General features: G+C 41.4%; 5 protein-coding genes across 15 annotated transcripts; 3 read left to right on the forward strand and 2 right to left on the reverse strand.

Moving 5' to 3' along the window:
• The first annotated feature begins 2,530 nt into the window (after positions 1-2,530).
• Positions 2,531-3,665, forward strand: LOC129592363 (uncharacterized). Its single transcript, XM_055488378.1, has 3 exons — positions 2,531-2,660; positions 2,933-3,214; positions 3,286-3,665. The coding sequence occupies exons 1-3, from the start codon at positions 2,598-2,600 to the stop codon at positions 3,523-3,525; spliced, it is 585 nt and encodes a 194-aa protein (XP_055344353.1). The 5' UTR covers positions 2,531-2,597; the 3' UTR covers positions 3,526-3,665.
• A 1,934-nt stretch (positions 3,666-5,599) lies between these two features.
• On the reverse strand, positions 5,600-8,174 carry LOC129592362 (uncharacterized). 2 transcript variants are annotated; one of them, XM_055488376.1, is made up of 3 exons: positions 7,703-8,174; positions 6,542-7,634; positions 5,600-6,283 (listed from the first exon to the last, which is right to left on the reverse strand). In XM_055488376.1, the coding sequence occupies exons 1-3, from the start codon at positions 8,100-8,102 to the stop codon at positions 5,788-5,790; spliced, it is 1,989 nt and encodes a 662-aa protein (XP_055344351.1). In that variant the 5' UTR covers positions 8,103-8,174; the 3' UTR covers positions 5,600-5,787. The 2 variants fall into 2 exon arrangements, with proteins under 2 accessions (XP_055344351.1, XP_055344352.1); XM_055488377.1 differs by having other exon boundaries at positions 6,542-7,644.
• Positions 8,175-9,547: 1,373 nt separating this feature from the next.
• On the reverse strand, positions 9,548-11,922 carry LOC129592429 (uncharacterized). Of its 5 annotated transcripts, none has more exons than XR_008690972.1 (4): positions 11,666-11,922; positions 11,033-11,323; positions 10,459-10,971; positions 9,548-10,300 (listed from the first exon to the last, which is right to left on the reverse strand). XR_008690972.1 is itself a non-coding variant. In XM_055488462.1 (4 exons), coding segments are annotated over exons 2-4 (870 nt in total). In that variant the 5' UTR covers positions 11,667-11,761; positions 11,829-11,864; the 3' UTR covers positions 9,548-10,239. The 5 variants fall into 5 exon arrangements, 4 of the variants coding, with proteins under 4 accessions (XP_055344437.1, XP_055344439.1, XP_055344438.1 ...); XM_055488462.1 differs by having other exon boundaries at positions 10,459-11,266; positions 11,666-11,761; positions 11,829-11,864; XM_055488464.1 differs by having other exon boundaries at positions 10,459-11,319.
• Positions 11,923-12,862: 940 nt separating this feature from the next.
• On the forward strand, positions 12,863-26,557 carry LOC129592421 (uncharacterized). Of its 6 annotated transcripts, none has more exons than XM_055488452.1 (9): positions 12,863-13,076; positions 13,233-13,339; positions 13,470-13,552; positions 13,972-14,031; positions 14,174-14,355; positions 24,535-25,405; positions 25,469-25,746; positions 25,813-25,929; positions 25,998-26,557. In XM_055488452.1, exons 6-9 carry the CDS (start codon positions 24,540-24,542, stop codon positions 26,309-26,311), a joined length of 1,575 nt encoding a protein of 524 aa, XP_055344427.1. In that variant the 5' UTR covers positions 12,863-13,076; positions 13,233-13,339; positions 13,470-13,552; positions 13,972-14,031; positions 14,174-14,355; positions 24,535-24,539; the 3' UTR covers positions 26,312-26,557. The 6 variants fall into 6 exon arrangements, 4 of the variants coding, with proteins under 4 accessions (XP_055344427.1, XP_055344426.1, XP_055344428.1 ...); XM_055488451.1 differs by having other exon boundaries at positions 13,243-13,400; XM_055488453.1 differs by having other exon boundaries at positions 13,243-13,339; positions 13,972-14,065.
• LOC129592424 (uncharacterized) lies at positions 15,231-21,867 on the forward strand. Its single transcript, XM_055488454.1, has 2 exons — positions 15,231-21,680; positions 21,741-21,867. The coding sequence occupies exon 1, from the start codon at positions 17,300-17,302 to the stop codon at positions 18,371-18,373; it is 1,074 nt and encodes a 357-aa protein (XP_055344429.1). The 5' UTR covers positions 15,231-17,299; the 3' UTR covers positions 18,374-21,680; positions 21,741-21,867.
• Positions 26,558-27,497: the final 940 nt, after the last annotated feature.

Consider the following 27,497-nt stretch of genomic DNA (forward strand, 5'->3'; position numbering starts at 1 on the left):
TGAAGATTGGAAACCTTGAAAAAATAGCCGAAGACACTTACTAGTGTTTATTTTGTCCAGACGTCTACTGTATAGAAAAGGGATAAATGCACGTTTCCCCTACATTATACCTAGCGGAGAATACTGCCGAAACCTATGCACGATCTTTACTGTACACGCTCATGATGGATACTGAATCTCTCAAACATAACTTCAGCAGAAAACTGAGAAAAGAGACGACTTAAGACACAGATATTATATAAATTACGCGAAGATAGTTCACAATAAATGCATAAGCGCTTGTTTACCGGTGAACGCAAAAGTATACGTACGTGACCGCACGCCACATAACAAAAGTGTTGTTGTACAGCATTGTCTGCTTTACAGTATTAGTTATTTAATTATTTCATGGATAAGAAAGTCGTATTAATCTTGCGGTCCAACAAGTGTAGGTCCACACGGACCAGCGTGTGTGGAAGGTGCTAGGTTTGCTGATTCGTGCAGCCAGGTAGGGTTGAAATCACGCTTTCACCATTTCACATTTCACTTTTCATTTCACTTTCATTTCATAATCACGCGGACCCTCGCGTGAAACGTGAAAGTGAAATGAAATGAAACGTGAAATGCATGAAATGGTGAAATCGTGAAATCGCTTGAAATGCATCAAAAGCGGACGAAATTAGAGCGATTCACTATATTTCTTGCAACGAAAATGTTCACTCCGTTGTATTTTTTGTGTGACCCCTTCTAATTCGATTCCCTGCTTTAAGCAACACTGCGCGTAAGCATTAATGTTGCAACTGGAAGAGAAGAAAACGTTTTTCGTACGCTTTTAGTGCAGGTAATTTCAGAATTCAGATATCTAAATGCATAGGTAGCCAAAACGCCTAGAGTAAGATTTATTTCTACTGTTCTTCCCATTAATACTGAGAATTCGGCTTATTAAAGAAAACTACCCGTGCCAAGGTAGAAGAACTCGGTTTGCAAACTGGGATATCGTACAGCGGATAAGAAAGAAATAATTTTTTAGAGGTGTTTAGAGTGCAATTAAGATCAAATGCAAATAACGAAATTGCTCGGCTACTTACAGTTGGACCTCGCGCGGACAAGCTCAAAAGGAGCGCCGCGCGTCCAAATACGACTAGTATCAAAGTCGAAGGAAATTCCGTGCCGCAGTACGCTACTGCGCTGATTTCTTGAATAGAAACGAACATTTTCTTTGTACGCCTTGTTCTTATAAACCGATTACCATTTTCAAACTTCTACTCCTAATTTTAGTTTTAAATAGTTTTATCTTATTCTGTAGTAAAAATAAAAGCAAATTGAACAATCTTCTTGCACTTACTGTATAGTCTGTACTGAATAATAAATTTAGTAATCCATTTACAGAGTACAACGAATATTTTTGAAATATTAAACTTCTACTAGTACCGTGCAGTTGCAGTATTACGTAGTGTTTTAATTGCTTTCGGCTGTTTGCAACCCTAATAAAAGCTAAAATAATCAATTTAAATTTTATTTTTTATTTCACGTTTCATTTCAATTCACTTCCTTTCACTTTCATTTCACTTCTTTTCACAAATGGGTCTAAGCCTCGTGAATTTCAACCCTACCTGCACCTGCACCGTGCAGGTGCAGGTGCAGCCAAAGATGTGGAAAGGACGAAAGGTACTGAAGATTGCGGAAATCGTAGTGTTAGGGCATTTCCATGGAAGTACCATTGCGTATAGTAAGTTAACAAAATAACTAGCAATGCAAGATATTTAAAACATTTTTTAAAGCTTGCGGGAATTTATATCACATAACAAAAGCGTTGCGCACGGTTCGAAGTTCAAACAGTGCGCATTCTTTTGCAGCCCAGCGATTGTGCGTAGGTCAAAGTTTGAATGAGTGAAGAATCGTTGGGTTGCAAAAAAATTCGTAGTTATATACGTATTAAAATTATCCTAAATTTTACTGTTTTCGTACAATTACGTATTAATTATTATTTTATTAAGTGCAATCGCAAAATTAGGACTATAACAATTTTTAATTTCTTCGCCCTTTGTGACAGCGTCGGCGACTGCCGCATCATTCTCTTCTGCGCAGAACGTGGAATCTAAAGACAATGAAAATCCCGTTAATCCTTAATAAAATTCATAAAGCGCCGACAAACGCGGCCAATATACGCATTTCCATCACCATGTTCTTCGTTTTCCGGATACTACCACGCGTGTCCTCAAATAAAAAACAATCACGTTTCCGCTGTGAAAGTGAATGTCAGATAGATCGGACGTATGCAGTCTACCATCAATCAGACAAGCGTGGCGCCGCAACAAAGCCTGTCATGTCCAAACAATCTATCAATTAACCCACCACGGATTATACGAGCCATAAACACACACCGCGCAGCATGCAACTCGGACAGCGAGATTTAATTATCACACTTTTACTGGCAGCCATCAATCCGTTAGCAGTCGGTGGGTTTTGTTCGCTGGGCGGGGCCTGTCACTGATCGTTGCGGAAAAGTATGCGGTATATAGAAGTTGATTGAAAATTCTTGTCAGTGATTTTGTGATTAATCTCACGTATCCGTTTCACTTTCACTACAGTTTTTTTTCTTGTTTTTCATCTGCAAAATGACTGTTATTATTGGCGTCATAGTGGCTTTCGTTGCCAGTGCTTGCGATGCTTCCTTATTGGTAAGTCGGAAAATCAGGCGTCACAGAAAGCTCTTAGTAATTACTTTACTAAACGATTACAGTAATAATAATCTTTTTAATTTATAATTTGATAATCTTGGTATGTATATAAATAACTTTTTTAACTTTTTGATATTGTGTTTTTTGCTGCGAAGACTCGACAACCAGTTTTTCGTTTTTTACGCCTTTTTAGCTAATTTGAGAACGAGTACCTAAACTTTTGTTAGACTCCTGTTTATTTAATTCGAAGAATTGCACTTTTTGTTGAACAGGTGAAGCGCGCTTCTGGCCAAACACCGAAAGTCTGGGACGCGTTGGACCAATTGAAAGGCGCCAATCGCGCACTCCACGCAACTGAGATGCAGGAGCTATTGCGTTCCGCCCGTCCCAACCAGGATTATCCCGCACTAGCCAGTATTCCCGCTACAAACATCGACTGTCTAAAATTCCATCAACCCGGATTTTATGCTGACGTGGACGCCGGCAAATGTCAGGTGTTTCATCGATGTGATATCAGCGGGAATCTGACAAGCTACCTTTGTCCTAATATGACGGTAAAAAAGGCTGTCATTTTTATTTGGATTATTTATGAAGTGCATGCCTAATCACATTGTTATTTTGGCAGTTGTTTAACCAAATCACGCTGGTCTGTGATTGGTGGTTCAACGTGGACTGCAGTCAGGCCAAAAATTTTGCGGATTACTCCAACAGCCGATTATACCAAGGAGCGGATGTTATGCTGCTGGATAATCAGGAGGTCATCGCCGCGTCAGGCGCTGTGGATGCAAAGAAAGCGGCGCAGCTACCGGCGCCCAAACCTGCTAAAAACGGAAATAAAAAGGCTAAAAGAAAATTTCGTTCCTGATGCACATTTTTCTTGGATCGCGATTTTCGGATTATGAAACGCAGTAACTTTGACACACAACCTGTTGTAGTAAAGGCGAATGTGAAGTAATTACCGCATGTGATCATGTGAACAAAACCAATTAACAGACTATAAAAGAAAGCTCGAAGACGGGGAAAAAAGCGAGTAGCGGACCATGAGGTTCGGAGTCTGTGGCGGTATTTATCTTTCAAATTTTAAAAATTAGGAAAAGGCAAAATTTCCAAGCGCAAAGGGTAATGACCGGACAGTTATATACCTCAGTCAGTGAAGCAGTTTTTGTAACGAAAGATCTTGTAAGTAACTTCTTTGCCACTCAGTCGAGCAAACCAAAAAAGTCGACTTTCCTTGAATTTAAAAGTAAAACATTTTAGGATGCCCTTTCGATGATTTCTGCATGAAAAACGCCTTCGCTGTTTAAGGATGTATGATATTTTATCCTCAGAGAGCGTGACATGTCACCTGCGGTGACTGTCTGACGATGGCTGGTCTTCTCGTTCAGCGTCGTTTGGTTAGTTGCTTGTAGAAATCCTTTGCTATTCTTTTTCCATGTGGTTTTCGATCTGCGACGGTTTACAAAACCGAAAACACAAAGGTTCGCCAGATAGAATAGTGGCGGAAAACAGCAAAAATTCGTGTAATGTATTGTAGTTCATCTAAATTGGCAGGTTGGTAATCGACAATCGACCAGGTTTCCTCCCAAAAAGTATCGTAAACTGCTGTTAAAGGTGCATGATTATCTCTCAGAGTACTGTATATCATTTCTGCCGCCGTACGTATACCATGTCGTTAACGACGCAAGCCGAATGCCACGCATGCTTTAGAAGTAAATGAATATTTTCCCAGGTGGCAGTTCTGACCTTCAAGCGAAAACAGCCTGCTGCGGCCACCATCGGCCTATAAGTACGAGGACAAGCTACCTTGGCCCGATCAAAGGCATATGCGCGACCATAAACTGATCACTGTTTCCATATGTGTGCAACACGTCTTACCACCCCGCGACGGCAACTGCAAGAAGCAGAACTTAAGCGCCAGTGAGCTTTCCAGTTCAAACAAGCGTTTTTTCACTTTCCTGTGCCATCCCCCCCTTTTTAAAGCTTGTGAAGTATGTAATATTCCAAAAATTCGAGAAAAAAGCAGACAGTTCTTTTTCTATAAAAAAAAACTACCTCTCTTGAACTAAGTTAGTCATAACTGCCTGGTTTTTTGTTCTTGCTTGGGACCGTTTATTCTATTTCTGCCTACGAGAAATTTCATCACCTATGATTTTCTTCTTTTACTATGAATGGCTCTGTTATTTATCTTCAGAATTTTTATTTTTCTTTTCATCTTTTAAAATAAGAAAGTTTCGAAAAAGAGTGCAGAAGCAGAAGTGTTTAGATTTTTGTGCTGAAAGCTGAGACTGCTGACCATTTTGCGCCGCCATCGCTGGGTGGCTAGCCGTATTGCACACCCAAGTGGCCCAGTGTTAACATGCTCGGGCAGGGTGATCGGTTCATGGTCGCGCATTTGCCTTTGATCGGGCCAAGGTAGCTCCTCCTCGTAGTGTTATTTTACTTAGCAAAAAGTAAATAGTAAACCTATTTAGTAGGCCGTTTTTCTTGTTTTAGTTATTACCTTACTTAGTAAGCCGTTTTTGTGTTTTACTCATTAAGTAAAAAGGAAAAAGCCGCAAAACGGAAAACTAAATAGTAGTAAAGTAAAAGTAAGAGTAGCCGCGTCGAGAAAGTAAATATGAAGTAAAACTCTGCAAAAGTAAGAGGTGCAGACCGGGAAATGCTTGATTAGTAAGTTAATTCGTTTACGATTTGCCCGCAACAAATGTAACGCGGCCGGCAGTACGAAAACTCTGTTGAACCTTGTCAAAGACTTATTCTTTGCACTACATATTATGTCCTGTAGGGTTAAATTTCCTCTGCAACACAGGTGCTAGCGACCGCTGGATGCGCGAGTTACGTGGCTGCCTTTAGTACGTCAATTGCAATGAAATACAGTATCGCTATCGTGCTACCAGTATATTACATTTCAATTTTTCAACCAATTAAATTTTCCGCGAAGCAAGCTGTTTCAATGAAGCAAATGCATACTTTAATATTTAATCAATACCAAAATTAGTGGTAGTTTAAATAATGGTTTTTGTATTAACCGCTCTGTGAAAATGATCGAAGGCTGCATTTCAAAGAAATTGCTTGGCATATCCAAGAACAGACGTATTTTTGTATCATCAACTAGCTGAAATGATTATTATTCCTCCCCAAGGATTATTTTCCGCAGTAGCTGCTGATCTTGTGCCGATAGTGCGACGGTAGACCAGGGTTCCTCTCGGGCAGTATCGTAAACTTCAATTTCCAGTGCATGTTCGTTTGCGTCATTTCGGCCTCCGCATACGTATATTCTGTCGTTGAAAAATCCAGTCAAGTGCCGGCATCTCGGTTTTCGAAGATGATGAATACTCTCCCATTCCGCTGTTCTGATGTTCAAGCGAATGCAGGTCGTTGTAGCAATCCACAAATATGAAGACGGTTTTTCTCTGACCTTGCCACCCAGAATGTACACGTAACCGTTGACGACTGCCATACTAAACCGACTGCGCGCTTGCGGGAGATCTCGTAAATGAGTCCATTCGCCAGATAGGGAATCGTACAGTGCCAGCCCGGTGGAGAGATCGTCCAAAAAATAGTTGTAAGCATATAGCAGTTTCTGCTCAAACTCAGCAACCGCCGATATGTGTATGTTTAACCTACGACGAAAGACCGAACTCGTGTTACATAGCACATTTGAAGTGCGACATTTGTTGCTCCTAATTTTTCTAGCTGTATTACAAGCAAGGCCGGCTCCGCGTTATTTTCGAAGCTAAAGGGGAGCCCGAATATGGAATTCGTCGAAATACCAAACAAGTCGCTATTTCGTGCGACTATAATACGTACCCGTTACATTACCCGTTACACGGGTAATGTAACGGGTAATGTAACGGGCTTACCCGTTACACTATGCTTACCCGTTACACTGGAACAGCCGCATAACCTTAGCATTGGCATTGCATACGTCCTCTTGCACGAAATCATATTCACGGGTCACATGGCCATGATCATAGCGAAAATAACTGCATACTTCCTCTTGCACAAAATCATATTCACGGGCCTCACGGCCATGATCAAAGCGAAAATAACAAATCATGTCATTGACCACCACCGGAAAATGACAGTCAGAGGTAACTGGATCATAATGATGAGGCGTGAAGGATTTCTTCCAATCATTCGTGTTCATATTCCAGACATACAGTTTCGTTCTACTATCGTTTGTGATGGTTTGGAATACAATCTCTCTTTTCGGGATGCTAAGCTGAAAGGATCTTATTTGTATTTCCAAGTCTCCAGGTGTACGCAGTTCGTGAGCATGGATTTTATTTGTTGCTGGGTCGAAATTTAAAACCTGGATACAGCCGAGAGCTGCGTTGCTAGCAAACACCGTGACGGTCACCACCGGTAATTCATGCAGCATTTCTATGGCAGATATTCTGCTTGTTGGGTCCTGCTGCAAGCAAAGCCGTGCACAAGCCGCTAAACGTACCGGTATGTCCTCCCTGATAAATGGTACGTAGCCGTCGATTATTTTCGAGGCGAATTTGGCCGGGGTAATACTGCAAAGGTTGTCAGTTTCTCCATCTTTTACATGCAGCTGTGCAGCTTCTTTGCCTACATGGCATTCGGCCATCTCCAGTATTACGCAACCCAAGCTCCATATATCGGTTTTTCGGCCGGGAGTTTCATCGCTTGATGTACAAAACTTTCTTAGCATTTCGGGTGACATGTAGCGTACGGTTCCCCGCAGTTGTGATATATCCCCGGAGCAAGTAACGGCTTCTTGCATTTGAACTAAATCGTCCAAGTCACCGATTAGCAACATCCTGCTTCCGTTTGGCAGGCGTTTCACTAGGACGTTTCCAGGCTTCAGATCCCCATGTATGATTCCCTGCGCATGCAAGAAATGCAGTCCAACTGTGATGTCGCGACAGTAACGTTCAACGACTTGGTAGCTGCTAAAGAGAGTTGTGTCCTTCTTTGCTTCTTTGAGGAAAAATGATAAATCACCTGCAACATACTGTCTTGCCTCGACATGTGAGTGACTGCATATATGTCAAGAAAATTACGTAACTCACTGCTACAAAGCTCCATCAGTATCTGTAATGTCACTCCGTTAGAAGATCTCGTTATGCAAACTTGATGATGCGGTACTAGGTTTTCGTGCACTAAATTCGGGAGTTTCCGTAACCTGGCAAGCCTTTCCGCCCAGGTTGTCGGATTAACAATAATTTCGGACTGAGCTTCAAGATGAACAACTTTAGCGGCAACAACATCCTCTCCCGCATAATTGCCACGTTCCGTAATTGTAGCTTTATAAACTGCGCCAAATGCTCCTTTTGCAATGAAATCAGTAGTTGAATAATTATACCGGCAATTTCTCCCTACGATTTCAGCGTCGCGGTTGTCGGGCGCCTTGTACCAAATATTTCCCATTATTGTTGCAACATAACAAACCAAAAAGCGAATTATCTGCATAAGATTAATTTACAGAAAATTTATTCTACATATCTGTGCCCAGCAAAAGCGAAAAAGGCTACAACAGCACAGATATTTCTTTCATGTTGTTAAATAATTTCAGTCACTGCTTTAAATGCGGTCTTAGAGTGTGTACTAATTACTACTTTGTAGTATTTTACGATTAGATATCATAATCGGTTAATCCGAGCTTTTATACACTGTACAAACAGCATTCTAAAAGTACTAAAACCTCTTTATCACATCACACCCTACAAACACATATATTACTGTCTAGTTTGTAAATACGCTCTTATCCGAAGCAGAAAGCCGTACAGTAGTGAGTAAACTTGAATAGGTAGGGCGCTTCGGCTACGGATTCTAACTCGGAACTCCAAATTAAAGTACACTGCAACAAAATTATCCTCGACCAGACAATATTAATCTCTATAAATATAAAATAAAGCACTGTCAAGATTTCTGACATGGTGCAATTTTATGGTAAGCGCTTTGTTATTCGCGTCAGCTTTAAATTCTCCACCTGAATGTTTTTCGCTATTGTTATGCGGATTAACGCCAAATTAAAATTTTTACCGTTTTACGACATAACTAGGCAGGATAGTGTGTGCGTACAAATCGGCAAATATTTAGACAGCTTTCAAGAATATTTTATGGTTTCTCCAGCCTACGGACAGTTCGTGAAGACATTATTTTCTAAGCTGGAGCGAGCGCATAAGACTAGCAGCAAGGTTAATATTGAGCTCCATTGATAAAAATCAGTTATTAACTGAAAAAAGCCGAAAGGGAGGGCTTTGCTGACTTATTCTTAAAAATCTCATGGAATTACATTTTTTCCATCATTTATTGTTTGTCAGAACTTTTTGCCTTTCCCAGGATGCCAATAACGCTGCTAGTACTAGAGGCTGCTAGTGCAAGCTTACCACGTAATTTCCATCGCATCGACACAGCTACAACAAATTCACGGATTACGACAAAATCCATGCAAATGCGCCCCACGCAACCTTAGTTACGCTTTGCATGCATTTGGCATGGCTGATGCATGCCAATTATCGATCTAAAATTGTAAATTATCGATATAAATTATGAATTACTTGTCTTTAATCCTTTATAATTATTCTGAATCTTCTGAGGAGCAAATTCCACATTGTTGTAGACGTGCCTCTGTAGTGTAGTGGCATTCGCTCATTGCGCAATTTCACACTGAATATATGTTATTTGTACCTTTATGATAGAAATTTATGTACAGAAATTTATGATAGAAATGTCTGTATATGTACAGACTGTACTAAGGATTTGTCAACAACCGGTTATTTTAACTACTGATTTTTAGCAACGGGTTCTATTTCTATTTCTCTTCGTTCTCTTTCTCCGCTCCCTCATAATTCAATTGCACAACTTTTCATGAGTTCACTGAACCGTTTTTCACATACGCGTCGTGCACTGATTGTGTTCTAGAAGAGCATTCTCAGCAATTAAAATCTAATATATGCATTCAAATGGACACTTTGTTTTCTGTGTACATTGCAAGAATTTTATGTGGTGGGTGCCTTTTACTAGGGCTTTTAGCAAAATCAAAACAGCCATCTAGCATACAGTAGCGTGTCTACTGAGGAAACCATCGAAGTACTGAGCAGAATTTTCCTGAAGTTCCAAAAAATGCTATGTATATTTGCTAGGTAATTCAGTTGAACTGGCTGGCTATTTCATTCCGATGGACACTCCAAATTGTGTCATGTTCCGCAGTAATTTCTGGTCTTGTGCCGATAATACGACAGTCGTCCAGGCTTCCGCTCGAACACTATCGTAAACTTCTAGGGAAAGTGCGTGATTACGATTACCGGCGTCATTTCTGCCGCCGCATACGTATATCCTGTCGTTCACAACACGAGCGGAATGTCCGTATCTTGGTTGTTGAAATAAATGTATATTCTCCCAGGTGGCAGTCTTGACGTTCAAGCGGATACAGCCGGCTGTAGCGTCCCACGACCATGGGGACGAGCCTTCTTTAATCGTGCCACCCAAGATGTACACGTAGCCGTTCACAACAGCCATACTAAGCTGGCAGCGTTGTGGGAGATGTGATAAAAACGTCCATTCGTCGGACAGAGGATCGTACAGCTCCAGCCCGGTCAGACATTTATTTGTTGTGAGCGTATAATATTTTCTGCCCAAACTCAGCTACTGCCGAAACGTTAAACCTGCAGAGGGACACTGAATAAGTTTCACGTATCGGAAATATTTTGTGTATGCACTCGCTGTCGACCGCGCAACGTAAGCATAAAACGTTATACGGTACAATCAACTATTATATAAATGCTTCGTACCTCGTATATCACGGACCAGTGATACCACTTACCATTGAACAACGGGCTTGCGCATAAGCTTGACGCTGCCGTTGCGCATATTTTTTGCCACAAGTTCATGGCCATGTTTAAGGTCGATATCCCGAAAATAATAGATCATGTCGTCGATTACTACGGGAATGCGGAAGCGTGAAGGAGCCCCTTTGATATCGTTATTTAACCGCATCGAACGCCACCTTCCCCGAGATAGATCGCATAGAAAAAATTCGTTTTTCCTGTCGCTAGTGATAGTTCGGGATATCAGTTCCCTTTTCGGAATGCTTAGCTGAAAGTCGCATAACCTCAGTGGCAAATCCCGTGGTACTCCGAGTTCACGAGCTTGCATTTGGCTTGTTACTGGGTCAAAACTTAACATGCGGATATTGCCGATTAAGGTGTTGCTTGCAAATATATCGAGGCTAGAAACTGCAAACTCTTGCAGCAGACCTTTGGCAGATATCCGCTTTTTGGGATTTTGCTTCAAGCACAAGCGGGCATACGCCGCCAAACGTGCTGGTATGTCCGAACTGATGAAGGGTACATAGTTATATATTATTAACGAGGCAAAATACACTTCAGTAGCAATACTTCTAACGTTAAGGATTTTTCCATCTTTTTCGTATAGTTGCCCAGCCTTTTTGTACACATAATATTCGGCTATCTCTAGTATGATGCATCCCAAACTCCACATATCGGTTTTTCTTCCTGGAAATTCAGCGTGGAAGTGACAGAACTTTCTCAACATCTCCGGTGACATGTAGCGTACAGTTCCACGAAGTTGGGATATATCACCGGAGCGGGTGACGCTTTCCTGCATTTGCACTAAATCATCCAAGTCACCGGTTAGCAATCTTTTCCTCCCATTTGGCAGGCATCTTACTAGAACATTGCCGGGTTTTAAATCGCCATGGAACTCTTTCCCATCGCTTTAGTAAATTGTATCACTTTTCCTGCTGCATCTTACCCGTGTGCAGGCGCTCACGTGATACTTGATTTCAGCCATTTCACGTCGGTTTGCAGCTATAGTTGATTGTGAAAACTGATAAAGAATACAGAGAAGAGCACGGCAGGCGAGATTTTATCGCCGGCTCAGTAAGCGCTGATTACAATGGATACGATATCAGTATCACGTGAGCGCCTGCACACGGGTAAGATGCAGCAGGGAAAGTGATAAAATTTGCTAAAGCGATGGGAAAGAGTTGTCGCTTGCCTCGTACTTACTGTTGCCAACAACTGTATACTTCTGTTTTCACTTTTCAGCGTAGAAGACCATTTCTACATAATGGACTGAGTGCGAAAACAAGCTGCCGGGCCGTGCTAAAATGAAGCTGCCTGGCGAAAATGTTTCGATTGGTCGGTTTATTTAATTTTCAAAAAAACCGACCAATCGGAGAATTTTCGCCAGGCATCTTCAATTCGGCACGGCCGGCAGCTTCTCATCGCACGCAGTCCAATGATACCCAGCCGAAAGCTCAAAGGCAGTCGTCCCGCTCCTACAGTGATCTGGCTTTTCGGTCGTTGCACTCACTGTTCGCAGTAACAGAGAGTGTAGAGCATTTGCGATTAGATAGTCCAATCAGGTAGAACAAACATTATAATTATTGTACGAAGAATAATCCAGAAGTTAAGGCTTGTTTATCTCACATAACCGCATGTTTGTTATTCTTCAGGTATTAGCTGTAAAGTCTACAGGTATTTGAAGTACCAGATTAGAAAATCGTTTGCTCTTGGAATGCAAATTGTAAACGAAATAACAATAATTGAATTAATTTGATTCGTAAAAGCAAAGGATTAGCAGCTACCATGGGAATAGGGTGCGGCCAAACAAATTTAAGGTAGAAGACACTACACTGTAGTCTGTAGCCAATGCGCTGTAATATGCTACTTTAGGAGACTAATGTGCGGTCGATAAGTATTTTCTTTTTAGTGTGCATGTGAAACGAGGTTAAAACAAAAATTTCTGATTGTTTTAATAGAAAAATATCGGTACGTAACACGAACAGACAGTTTCCACTATATATAGCAGTAGTAATGCGATACTACATAAGTAGATATGACTCATCAAATATTAAAAATGGCGTCGGTTACGTCAAAAACTGGAGTTGGGAACTGGACTTTCTAGTTACAATTCCCGGTTGGACTTTATGACTACAGCTCCCAACTGTAGCATATGATTCAGCACAACTGCAGCATATGATTACTGCATATGTATACTGTATAGAAGTGCACTACCTAATTTACACACTTCCTGATATTCACACACAAGTTGTTTACATTCTTTTACCGCGTGGAGCGGCACTAGCATATTAACGCAACTGGCTCGCCAGCGATGGTGCTGCATACTATGCGCGTCTCTTAATTATTGAAAACACTTGTAGTAATGCTGTGCACTTGTAATATACATAATTATTTGCCAACTTACCGAGTAGTTTAATTGCTTATCTGGATTGTGCACGACTTGGATATAACTGCGAAACTCGACATGTGCCCAGTGTACTGTATGGATACTACTGTACACTGCACAGTTATATTGGTTCACTTTCACTGTTTGGTTCAACAAGTTGTTTACATTTTTTTACACTATGGAGGAGCACTTTAACGCATCAGGCTCGTCAAAGCCTTTCAACGTACAGTAAGTTAAAAATAATTGCTTTTTAGTGGATATTACTAGTTCCTCTATTCTCAGCTTATTTATACATAAATAATCATAAAAACTAACAGGTACGATGGAATATTATTTTCTTTATCACTGTACATTATGACTGTAGTGTGTAATCAATTTTGACAGTTATTTGCAGTCTTATGGTCTATTGCGTGCATGCTTATGCGTACGTACAGATCAACTGGAAAAAGTCCGCCAGGGTCGCCGCAAATTTTTTTCCACTGGAGCTAAAGGTGCATTTCTATTAACGATTACTCCGCTAATTGCAGAATTTATGAATTTCTTGTACACGAAGTAATTGAAGCTAAGGTTTTTAGTTCATACTGTGTTGGAACACATGGTATATTTTTTATGTGTACATAGTTTCGGGGATGCTACAAGCAACGAGGGCTCGAGTAGAAAAAGTTGGCCTGAACTTCTCAAAGATTTTTTCCACCTTGTCAACGGTATGGCGTAATTTGCTGATTTCGCAGTTTTTATATTACAGAAATTATTATTATATGCTTGTATGTTAGATCAATGCTTTTATAACAAAAAATACATTTCGTAATGAACCCTAGGTATCATAATTAATGATCAATGTACTGTACAGTATTGCACTGTATATACTGTACAGTGCAATACTGTACAGTATTGCACTGTATATGTAGTGTGTACCATGTACTTTTAAGGCTAAACGTTCTTTACATTTCTTAATAAATTAAGCACTGCTGCTTTTTAATGCCAGGTAATAGAAATATGCAACGATAGCTTTTTTGTAATTTTATTTATTTCTGCATTTAGTTTCCTAATAACAAGCGCAATTCGTTTTCAGCAGTTTGAAGAGTATTAGCATCCTTTGCATTTAATAAATTAATTTTTCCAGAATGGAAAATCATCGCCGTACAACCTTGAAGCCGGACTCGCATGGCCGGAAATATTTCAGGTTCAAACATGGCATCAGCTTTTGCTCTTATTGGGTTGTACAATTTCTCTAAACTAAGAAATTTCCCAAAATTAAAAGTGGCGACAATGTTAACAATTCGTGGATTCTTTAACGATGCTTTTTGATAGCCATATTTTTGCAGTTTCCGGTAATAGTGATCCAATAACGCGAGAGCATCACTGATGGACTTTGCACCATTAACTGTGATCTTGCCGTTGCGGTACACTTGGCAGTGCGATTTGTAAGGACGAACGGAACGGAGAAGAAGCCCGGAAAATTTATGCGGTGCATAATGAGAAAGCGGAGCGCGTTCGGATAAGCTGGGTAAGTCAATTGCGCAGCCAAGGTCAGCAGTTGCAACAACGTTAGTTATTTTCGCCATTCAGCCAATTTGCAAATGTCTCCGCTTTTGAAAGCGTTGTTTTTAGTAATGAAGTTATCTCCTTAAACTTCGGGCACCCAATGTCTTCAAGATTAAACACTTCAGGCAGATAATTTTCCAAAATCTTTTGCTTTTCCAATCCTTTGGCAAAAAACGTCAAACGCGCAGGTCGTTCACCAATAAGCTCCAGCATATCCTGAATGGCACTAGCGATGTCTAAGTATAAATAATCTCCACGATTATGCCAGACAAGTCCGTGCGAGTGACGCGATTGGCTACGAAATTCAACGCGGTAATGATTAAAGTGGGATGGAATGGTGAATGTGTAGCACCTGCTAACACCAGTTGGGCAATCACAAAATGCCAGCTGTTTTATAAGCCGTTGGGAGCCAGCGATAAACCAATCAATATCCAAGACAACCCTCCGCTTTGAAGTCTCCATTCTGTTATCGGTACGCTAGCAATAGCTCCGCCCTTTGGAAATGGATTCCTTAAATAGGTATCCGCGCACGACAGCTGATTTGAGATTCCGACTACCCGCTTCGGTCCTTGTTGTGGGGCCAACGACTTCGGGGAAAACGACGTATGTGTCAAAATTAATTATGGAGCGCGATAAATTATTTGACCAACCATTTGGAAGAATTATTTTGGTGTACGGAGAAATGCAGCCAGCCTACGAAATGCTTCAGCGCAGAGTACCTGGGATTGAACTGACAAAAAATATTCAACAAATTGTGGAGGATGAAATTTATTTTGATGGTAAACAAAATATTTTGTTGATACTGGATGACGTGGCAAGCGGTTTGGTGAAAAACAAGCATTTATCTAAACTCTTCACTCAAAAAGTACACCATAAACGGCTTTGTGTATTTTTATTATTCAATAACCTATATAAACAAGGGTCTGCTATGCGAGACGTGCATCTTAATGCGCAGTATCTTATACTGTTTAAAAATAATCGTGATGTGAACCAAATCAAGATTCTAGAAAGGCAGACTGGTTTAAAACATCTCAGCGGGGCTTACGAAGAAATCGGCCAGGAACCATTTCAACCTCTCATTTTGGATATGAAACCGGACACACCTGCCTATTTAAGGATTCGTTCAGCAATATTACCGGGAGAGTTGACTAAAATTTACATCAATCCACATACGACAAACTTGCCCAAGAATGTGTGATCAGATTTTAAAAGACTTTGCACCGTTTCTCCTTACCCTGCGATCGCTGAAACCCAAGCAGCGTCGTTTTCTTTTGGAAAATATTTCGAAACGACAACTTCGCTGTTTTGAAGAAATTTGTTTGAATTTGGTGAAGAATTCAGTGCCTCTTACCACCGATCAGCTCAAGGTGTGTCAGCGTTGGCGTCGACCATTAAAGCTGATTGCCCTCAAAAAATATCCTTTACGAAGCAAGAGGGAAATTTTATTACAGCGCGGAGGATTCTTACCTGCGGTTCTACCTGTATTGGCAGCTGTTTTGGGAACTGCTTTACTGAAATGAAACCGGAAGTGCATTATATTGTTCCCGCGAGCGAAATGAAAAGACTTGCAAGTGACACGGTTGGTCGTATTGTAACGGATGTCCAATTACAACAGCAGCCTACTGAAGTTGTAGATATTGTAAAACTGGATGATTTGATGAGAGATATAATTTCACGGAATACGCTCAGCGAATGGGAGAAAGCGGAACTGTTATCAAGAAACTTGGCTCGCTTTTTGGCGCTGAAAAAGTCGGCGTTTGGCCCTGACCAAATGGTTATTCCGCCTCCAGCATTTGTGCCCCCAATTCCAGTACAACTATTAAAGAAGCCGTGGGTACCCCCTAATATGCCTGATCGTATGTTAGATGCTTTCCCTCCTATTCCACCTGCACCCCCGGCAAAACGCAAGCGTGCAAAGCGAGAAGTATTTGATGAAAACACTTTACAAATCGAAGGTCCCATCGGTTCAAGAACCAAATCTCAGCTCAACTGGATGACTATAAATAACAAATGAGTGGTGGATGCGTTCCCTTTTCTTTGTCTTGGGGTGAAGGTATGACATGGAACTGCACATCTAGCTGTTGCGATGGATCAAGCAGTAGCGACGACGAACACGATGGCCAATCTACTGCTACGACAAGCGTACCTGAACCCTCTGCACCCGGGCAGCTTAGCGGGGATTCAAGAGTTTCGCAACCACTTTCCACAAGCACCAAACTATCAACAAACGCGGGAACAGCTGGAACATCTGGATCCATATACAGTCCACAAATCTCGACGCAAAAAATTCAAAAGAAACCCCGTAGTTGTCTCAAACCTACTGGAGCAATATCAAGCCGATCTGGCAGACATGTCAAAATATGCGAAGCAGAACAAAGGATACCGTTGGATATTGTTTGTGATCGACGTCTTCAGCAAGAAAGTTAGCTGTCAACTACTAAAGAATAAAAGCGGTCCAGAAGTAAAACTTGGTCTGGAAAAAGTGTTTGCAGAACTCGGAGCTCCAATTAAATTACAAACTGACAAAGGTCTTGAATTTTACAATAAGGATGTTAAGAATTTTTTGACGGCCCAAAAGGTTTTCTTGTTCTCTTCTGAAAATAAAGCAATCAAAGCATCTCTAGCTGAAAATGGCATACGCAATCTCAAGAAACGCATATGGAAATTATTTCAACACCGACAGTCTAAAGTGTACTGGGACGTTTTAGGCGATTTGGTAAACAGTTACAACAACGCAATTCATTCTTCGCATAAAGTCACGCCTAATGAGGTTACCCAGTCCAGTTCTCTGCAAATATTCAATCGACTATATGCAGAATTATTATTGGGAAAACAGAAAAAGCCAAAGTACAGCGTAGGTGACACAGTACGAGTAGCCATCGACAAAACACTTTTTGAAAAAGGATATGAGTCAACATTTAAGGAGGAAATTTACAAGATACACCAAGTATTACCACAACAGCCAGAGCCCCTCTACGTATTACTGGATGAAGACGGGGACTTACTTCGCGGGAAATATTACGAAGCCGAACTCAGTCGTGTCAGAAATGGCTCATAATAGTTTTTATGTCACGCTTCTATCTGATGCCTGTATGCAACAGTTTCCAAAGAATAATGCAGCTGAATGGACAACAAAGTTAAAGAGCGTGATACCCCTACCGGGACAATGGGAAATGGCATTGGTGGAAATACAGTATCCTAATTCAATGTACAATTTACCCAGTCCCCAAACACTGGACGTAGACCAAATTACTTCTACGGATAGCAACGGTGTTTTTGTTATGGAGCGGAATACAATTACGGTACCTGCAGGAATCTATGAGAAAAGTGACATCATTAATTTTATCAACGGTAAAGTACCACGGTTAAAGCCATTTCGCGATTCTGCAGCGGAAGAACAGGCGGCTTTCCAACTAGAATTATTAGCAACAGAGCCCAAGCTCAAAGTGAAATTTCCCAGCGTACGTGTTTTTCTGGATTTTCCTCCCTCATCTTTGCATCTATCCCGTATGCTTGGATTTAAGGAACGACGATTTTCTGCTGCACAGTCTGAACAATATGAGAATTTTTTGATGGAAAAAACGAATTTTGCTTCCGCAGCTACAACACTGTCCGACCAGCTGAAAGCCTTGCCAGAGTTGCAGCTGTTGGAGACGTCTATAACAATGACAGCAGATAAGCCCGTAAATATGCACATTGGGAACCAATCAATTTTTGTCTACTGCAACAAGTGCGACTACAATATTGTGGGCGATAAAACTATGCAGCTTTTGCGCGCTTTCCCCATTAAAGCAAGTGTTCCTCGCTTCGAAATTGTTTCGGAAAGGTTTAAGGATCCACATTATCTACCTGTTCTATACGATAGACTGGACACTATCGATATCAACATTGCAACTGATCTCGGAGAAGCGGCAATTTTTCAGACTGGAAAGTCAATGGTAAAGCTACATTTCTGGCCCATTCAGTATTACTATCGCTAAAAAATGCCCGTAATCCTCTTTGGGCCGTCACCTTCGTTCTACCTGGATTTATTTGCGGGGGCCGCCACGGGTGCTGGTAGCCAGCACGGCTATGGAGCCGTCATGACACGCTATCGCGGGAGTTTAATGCAAAATGGCAGTGGATTTATGTTGCCCAATTTTCTGCGCGCAATGTTTAGTAAATTAGCGCATTTTGCTGCCCCGGTTATTAAAGCAGCGGCACCACATGCCAGAGCAGCAATGGAAGCAGCAAAGCCTCACTTACGCGACGCAGCGAAAACAGTTCTTAGTGAGACATCCAGGAAGGTAGAAGAGAAAATTTTGGAAGCGTTAACTGCGCAACCCCAACAGCAAGGAGGCATTAAGCGGCTCAAGCAGCAGCACAAGAGGACTAAGAAGATAAAGAAACCTTGTTTCCGACTTAAACGGCTTAAGCGGATTCCCCCAAGAGAATTTGAGGACGAATTTTAAAATGGCTTTTATTTTGGAAGGAAGTGTACCAGCTATGCAGATCGAGTCGGATTTATTCTCCGTTCCGGCCACTTTAGCGGATTTTGTGCGGACAGAAGAAGAACGCATTCTACCGACCTCTGGCCAAACAAAAGAAATTAGTTCTGGAGAAATTTCCTTTTACATTCCCCCTTCAACGTCGGCGCTGCTAGTGCTACCAGAAATTACGCTAGAAATGGATATTGCAATCAAAAAGGACTTGGTGCGGCCACGCATATTGAAAACACGGATCTGGTAGCACCAGTGAACCTAATAGCGCATTCTATATTCAGCTCGGTAGAGGTAACAATGGCCAACCGCCTGATAACTAATTCGACCCCATTGTATGCCTACCGAGCTTACTTGGAAAATTTGTTGGGATACACACCGGCTGCTCTAAAAAGCCAGGCAACAAGTGCTGGATTTTATATAGACACCCCCGGGTACCTAGAGGATCATACCAATAACGCTGGAGAAGTAACGCGCAAAGCCATGTTTGTGACCAACGAGTACGTCCCATTCAGCGCCAAATTATGTACGGACATTTTTCAGCAGGGAAAAAATTTGATCACCGGTGTACCGCTACATGTGCGCCTCATTTTGAATAAGCCGGAATTCTACCTGCGTTCATATGCCAATCTTCCAGTGGATACTTTTAAAGCATACATTCGCAATCCGCGGCTGTAGGTCAAACGCTTCGTGCCTAATCCGGCATATTTGTCTGCGCTTACTGCCCAATTATCAACAAAAACTGTGAAATACCCTATTGAGCGAGTGTGTATGCGTGTTAATGATATTGGTACGATTCAAAGCACAGTGCTGGCTAATTTACATATTGGAGCAGTACCAAAATGTGTTTTTGTGGGATTTGTGAAAAGCTCGAGTTTTCACGGGCTGCGCCGAGGTAATCCATTTAACTTTGAACATTTCAACCTCAACTATATAAGTGTCGAAGTCGACGGACAATCGTACCCCGCACAAGCCTACCGACCAAATTTCGCCACGGGTGACTATTTGCAATCATATGACGGTCTGTTGGAGACGCTTGGCCGCTTGCACCGGACGGGGCGTTGCCTTTCGACCGTAAAGCATTTGCGGAAGGATTTGCTATTTGGGGATTCGATCTGACACCTTCACGGACAGGCCTCGGACCGATGAGCACCGTGCGCCAGGGAAATCTATCAATCCGCCTGCAGTTCGCCGCCCAATTAACTGAACCAATTATGGCCATTACGATGATGGTGTGGGATACTATTATTGAAGTCAATTCACATCGCCAGCTCATTGTGGATTTTACGGCTTAAAAACCTATCGTAAGTGTTGTAAGCCTTAAAAATGTCGTGTTGTTGCCTGCGCAGTAAGCTTCAGGGTCGCCAGCGGGGGTGGGCGCGCTGTCTGCCCCTATTGACGCTGAAGTGAATCGTTACAGAAATGGTAAACAATGGGCGACCGGAGCGCTTCGCGCTCTCGGTCGCCCGTTGTTTACAGGACAAAATCAAAAAAGCATTTTTAAATTTGATATAATATGCAGACTGGCACTACAATGGACACTGCTGAAATTAGTCATGTGTTACGTTCAAGTGCCGTGACACGAGACGTTTTTATTGGAGTTTTTGCTGCGGACATGTTACCATCGTCGCTGCCAGCCAAGCTGCCATGGGCATGCGTTGTTAATACTGACGAAGCTGCGAAATCTGGCTCGCATTGGCTGGCGTTCTACCAGGCTATACCGAGACAGCTGGAATATTTTGACTCCTACGGACATGAACCGCATTACTACAGCCGCCACATTAAAAATTTTTGCAAGAACGCGGGCATAATTATTTCGCAAGCGCATCGCGTACAGATGGAATGGAGTACCGTTTGTGGACAGTACTGCTGCTTTGTTATTTTAAAACGATGCTCCGGCGAATCGTTCACGTCTCTTATTCATTTATTGACGAATAGCAAATCTTCGAACGATCGAATGGTTTGCGCTTATGTTAATTATTATTTTATTTTGAAAACTGTAGTCCGTGATAACTCTCTGCTTATTCAGTCTGTTTTCCGTCAGTTAATGCAATAAAGTCACGTCATCAACGCCAGTGTTTTCACGTACTGTTTGTATACGAGTAAAAATAATATGCTGTGCACCAAAGTATTTTGTAACCACAACGTGACGTTGCGCTGCATCTGTTTTGATGCAAAGAAAATACTTTGTCAGTGTGTAATTTTATCCATTGCGCAGCGAAAACTAACGATTTCTGATTCTGTTCTGTTCAAAGAATGGTTTACCATATTGTTGTGGACATTAAGTGGTATACGCTTAATGGCAAGGCAGTTATTACGTCACTTGCAATAAGTTCTGTGGAATTTTATTGCCTTTATTATACGACATTTGCGCTAGCGCCAAACAATTACATTGTTAATAAATATGGCATTTGTTCTTCGGATATTGAAGCTGTGCTCGATAAAGCTTTCTCTGAGTTAGAACAGCAGTTAAGTCGAGCGTTTAAACATTATCTCCGCTATGTTGATGATCCTGCTGATGTCGTTTTCTATGCAAAAGCGGGACAAAAGTGTCTCATTCTTCAACAACTGCTAACGTCTGATGTCATTAATCTTGATACACTTGGCTGTCCGCGTTTTGCTGCCCTATGTAGCGACAAGTGCTACAGTCCTAACAAAGCGCAAACTTACTCTAATTGGATGTTGGACCACTATTTAAAAAGCCGTACAAAATGCCTGCTTTGCCGTATGCCGATTCCTGAAGAAAGAGCTCACCATCAACGGCAACGATACTGCCGCAACAGAAGACCGGATAAGAATTCTTACTGAGGTATGCGCAAATATATCTCGCTATTTTAGAAAGATTGCAAGGAGGTCTATATTATTGCAGATGATGAAGGGAACAGATGTTGCATCCGCTGTGGCGCTGCGTTTCCCTCGAACGTTGATTGTGACTGAAGAAAACACGTTGCGAATATTATCGCACACAGCAAGTTTCACCCAATGAGCCATCAGATTTTGTTGGCCGTTGTAACTATAAAATGCATTACGGAATTTTGCATCCACAAACAAATAAACTGCTTATATGATGCTGCATTTATGCGAATAGCAAAGTACTGCCATCAGATTGTTTTTTCTGCACCATGGCACCATTTCCTGATCCGTCAATACCGTCAACTGCCCTTGAGACCGACGCGGAAACTGAATTTGCGGAGAAGTGCTCTATTTAATCATAACTACGCGCTTCTTGATCATAATTATTCTGCAGCTCCGGCTCGTGTACCTGTGCAGCGTTTAGAGGAGCTTGATCCAGATTTGTATGATATTAAAGAACATTATGAGTTGGAAAAAACTGGAGCCAAATATTCGCAAAAGTTTTCAGTTTTATTTGAGACTTATAAATGTCAGATAAACGGCCTTGAAAATTTATCGTTCAAGTACGCAGTAAAAACCATAACTCTTTTGTTGAAAGATATTCTCGAAACGGTGATTTCCAAAATTCCTGCGCACAACTTGGTGAGAATTCGCATATACCAGGCGTCATTGCAGTACCCTATTGGGATGCCACCTATTAAACGCGATCAGATGACTATCGAGCGATGGATGACAACAATTAGAAGGATTTTGAATTCGAATCAAGCGTTTTTATTGGACGAATCTTTTGAACTCTCAGTACAGCATGCAGATACACCGATTGGCTCATGCAGAAAAAACGTCTCCCAGTTGTTGCGGGAAATTTTGGACAGAAAACGTTGCATCACCCAGATTCGAAACTCGGACAGTTTATGTATGGCTAGAGCAATTGTGGTCGCTAAAGCGCATGCGAATGGCGATAAAGAATTTTATACAAAGCTTTACCGAACCAAAAAACTGCAGGATGAAAAAAACCAAAGATTTACTGCGGGCCGCCCAGTTGCCAAGCAGAGAATACAGCCTGGAAGACATTCCTCGGTTTGAAGAAGTTTTACCAAATTATCAGATTATTGTAGTATCTGTCAACCACGGAAACTCAGTTGGTTACTGTGGGGCTTATGCTGAAAAGCGAATTATGCTGCTCCATCATGACCGGCATTTTGATGTTCTGACATCTTTGCCGGCTTACTTCGAGCATCACTACTACTGTTACCGCTGCATGAAAGGCTACAATCATCGGGAAGACCACCGGTGTGAGTTCAAATGTCACCAATGTCTGTCTGCAGCGTGCAAGATGCAAAAAGATTCAAAAATACATTGTTCGGAACGTAATCGCCACTTCTATGGTCAAGAGTGTTTTGAAAGGCACAAGTCTGGAACCAGTCCAATCTGTTCAAAGTTTTTGTATGTGAAATATGCAAATCTTTCGTTTCTCTTGTAAAACGTCGAATGCGGACAAATTACGACGCACTTCAAGACAACACAAGAGATGCTGACAACCGCGATGACGACGAGGACGAACCAGAAATCGAACTGGACATTGACGATCAGCAACATCGTTGCGGAGAAGTGTACTTCACTTTTTCACATGCCGGAAGAAAACCATGTCTGCTATATGCAGCCCATCGAACTTACGGATAACGAAAAAGCGAAACATCTAAACGAAAAATTTGCATACTTTGACCTCGAAACCTATCAAGATGAGACAGGCGAATTCCGAGTGAATCTAGCAGTCATCGCAACAAAGGATGAGAAGTTTGTGCTCCCTGAGGATGGAAACATTAATGGCGACATCGCAGATGCTCTTGGGAATTTCATTTTCAGCGAACGTTTTCGCGGATACACTTTTATTGCGCATAATTTAAAGGTAAAAAATATCGAAATCAACAGCAGCAACAGCCCATTCATAACTAATGTTGATGTGGTTTGTATTTCAGGGGTTCGACGGGTATTTCCTGTTAAACTACTTAGTAAAAAATGGCGTTATTCCACACCCACAGATTTTCAATGGAAGTAAAATTATGCAAATGGATTTCAGTAAACTAAAAATAAAATTTCGAGATTCCATGAACTACGTGCCATCGTCACTAAAGAATTTCGCGAAGGCGTTTGGTTTGCAAGAAACTAAAGGAGATTTTCCACACAAACTGAATACACCTGAAAATTGGAACAAGATCATCCCTTGGCCAGATCGGCATGACTATGGTTACCAATCCATGAAAAGATGCGAGCGGAAGCGTTTCATAAAATGGTTTCGCAAGGAACGACGCCGTCATCACAATCAGTTTGATTTTAATGCACACTTCATCAAGTATGTCCGATCTTTTTTTATTAATAACACATTCGTCATATTCGGTTATTTCACAGGTACTGTTCTCAGGACGTTCTCATACTACAACAAGCACGTGAGAAATTTCGAATGCTTTTCCAACAAGTATCTGGTGGATTGTGCCCATTTGCTTCGGGTCTAACAATGCCTGGAATGTGCAATTATTTTTGGAGAGCGCGAATGCTGAAAAAGAACCAAATTGCTTTAATCAGTCCACGAGGACAAGGAAAGAAATCATCTGTAAAAGCAGAACGTTGGCTAGGATCGATAGAACTGGATAACGATATAAAATTGGAAAGAGAATTTCGACTCGGGCACTGGACCGTTGATGGTTTTCATGCAGAAACCAAAACAGTTTAGGAATTTTTAGGTCTGTCACATAATAATACGTTTTATTAGCTTTGACCTTTGACATTCACCGGTTTAATATTTCTGTCTCTAGGATGTATGTGGCACGGCTGCAGCGACTGTACCACGAAAAGCACAACGCACCCGTTTCTTGGTAAACCAATGGAAGAAGTTCAGAAAGCGACTGTTTTGCGCCTTGATGCAATAAAAACTCTGGGATACACGATTCTATCGATTTGGGAGCACGATTACGATATGAAATTAGCGTCTGACAGTGAGTTTCGAAAGCTAACTGAGCTCGCCAACGTGATCGAGCCGTTGCATCCTCGGGACGCATTTACCGGTGGCCAAACAAATGCAATAAAGCTTTACCACAAATGCGGACCGGGGGAGAAAATTTATTCACTTGACGTTATTAGCGAATATCCATACATCAACAAAAATTTGCCATACCCCGTTGGACCACCGGTTGTTATTACTAACGACTTTCCACCAGTGGAAAAAATATTTGGAGTGATAAAATGTCGCATTATTCCACCACCGTCTTTATTTCTGCCAGTGCTGCCCTACCGAACGGATAAGCTAACCTTCCCGTTATGCGCAAGATGCGTGAAAGAGCGTGTTAATTCTCCCTGTGATCACGAGGATGGCGATAGGGCTCTGGAAGGAACGTGGTGCACACCGGAAATTCATCGAGCATTAGAGGTCGGCTACCGCATCGATAAAATATATTCCGTGTGGCACCACCCCGAACAAATGCAATATCTATTCAGGGAGTACATTGACTTGTTTTTGAAGCTGAAAACTGAAGCGTCTGGTTATCCTTCAACCTGTCAAACAAACGAGGAGAAAGATTTTTATGTTGAAGAATTCCTTGTTAAAGAAAACATTCAGCTGGATAAAGATAATATTGCTAAAAATGATCCGCTTAGAGCGCTCTGCAAGCTTACGTTGAATAGTTTTTGGTAAGAATCGTAAAGCTGTCAAAAACCCAACTTATTTATTTATGGATGATTTGTTTTTTACAGGGGAAAGTTTGGGCAACAGGAGGACCGCTCTAACACGGCTATGGTTGAGAAGAAAGGGGTCTTTCATGACTTTTTATTTTCAAATAAATATGAAGTTGCCGGATTCGACTTGGTTACGGATGAAGTCATGGCAGTACAATACCGTTCGAAGAAGGATTATATAGTAACGAATAAGAAAACCAATGTTGTCATTGCGGCTTTCACTACTTCGTATGCACGATTGCACCTCCTCAAATTTATGGAGATGGTAGGAGACCGCCTGCTATATCATGATACCGGTATGCAGTAACAATAGAATTTTCTTTATTTGCCTTCTTTATTCTTTGGGTTTTGATTCGTTACAGATAGCATTTTCTATGTTCACAAAGAGGAACTGCCTGATACACCAACGGGAACTTGTCTTGGCGACTTGTCATCATCGCTGGAACCTAACGAGCACATAGAGGAATTTGTGGCGCTTGGTAAATTATTTACTACCAATAATTATTGATTCTCAAGTACTATGCATGTGTATTACTTTTCTTTATAGGGCCTAAAAGCTACGCTTATCGTACCAACACTGGTCACGAAACAATAAAAGTGAAGGGATTTACGTTAACGCGGCAGGCTAGAAAACAACTGAATTTGGAAAGTTTAAAGGAATTGCTACTGGAAAGCCTTGCACCGCCGGATGAACCAAGCGATATTATGGTTAACTATCCGTTCAACATAACGCGGATTAAGCGCAAGTTGGAGGTTCTGTCTACGGAAATGAATAAGCGCTTTAGACTTACCTACTCAAAACGTCGAATTGTCGACACCGAGTTTCATACTCGTCCCTGGGGTGATGTTTCCAGAGAATAGACCTTCAATTTCCAGTACCGTACAGTTGTTAATGACAGTTTTAATATTATGGCTAATTCCAAAAAATGCTTCCAGTAATATTATTAAGATCAGCATGATGACAATGCAGGAGCCTACTGCTGCCTCGCAGAAGTTCTTTTTGCACACAATGCGAGCCATCTTAGCATAACTATGTGCTGGTAGTGGGTTTGTTTTCTTTGCACATTGTATCTTTAATAGTTACTTCAATAGAAAATTTGCATTAAAAATCGCAGCTGAACTCTAATTAAAGATGTGTGAATAAATACGCATACTAATACGTTCCATGTAAATTACACTGTAACTATAGTTGTACAGTATATACAGTGTACAAACTTACTGGTTCATAAAGTAGAACTGGGAACTAAAGCTATAAAGTCCAACTGGGAATTACAGCTGGAAGGTGTAGCTCCCAACTCCAGTTTATGACGTAAGCGCCGCCATTTTTAAATAATTGATGAGTCATATCTACTTATGTCGTATCGCATTACTACTTATAGCCTATAGTGTTAGCAATATCTGTGATACAACCGAAAGCATGAAATCGAAGTAAAAAGCACGCACCCATCTATCTCTAAAAAAAAACAATATACGTAGCGTTCAGTCATCCAAAGGATCGTTCAGAAACGGGTGATCTGTGAAAACCGACTGCAGATATTTATTTTATTGTTGTACATGCAGTACACACCTATGGGGTGGCCTCGTATAATGGCACGCTTACCATATAGCACTTTTTATTTAAATTTGTTGGCCACGTCCTGGTGACCTTGGCAGTCAAAACCATTTTTTAAGTAATATCGTGGCGTATCGTATCGTCAAAACCATTTTTTAAGTAATATCGTGGCGAACGGTGCAATTATACAAAAAAATTAAATTTTTCTTAGAGGTGAGCCGGTGGCGCTCCTCGGGTTGGCTGATATTTTTACACTGCAAGGATGATCTATTGTCGTCTCCCCCATTTGCTGCTAATCTTGTACGCTCAAGGCGACAGTCGACCACGGCCCGCCTCCATTACTATCGTAAACTTCTATAGAAAGTGCATGATCATTCAAAGCTGTCCTGCCGCCGCATACATATATCCTGTCGTGAACAACGCATGCGGAATGCCAGTATCGCGGTTCTTGAAGTGGGTGTATGTCCTCCCAGGTGGATGTTGTGACGTTCAAGC

This window comes from Paramacrobiotus metropolitanus, unplaced genomic scaffold (genome assembly GCF_019649055.1).
Source record: "Paramacrobiotus metropolitanus isolate TYO unplaced genomic scaffold, Prichtersi_v1.0 Parri_scaffold0000052, whole genome shotgun sequence".
Classification (NCBI taxonomy): domain Eukaryota; kingdom Metazoa; phylum Tardigrada; class Eutardigrada; order Parachela; family Macrobiotidae; genus Paramacrobiotus; species Paramacrobiotus metropolitanus.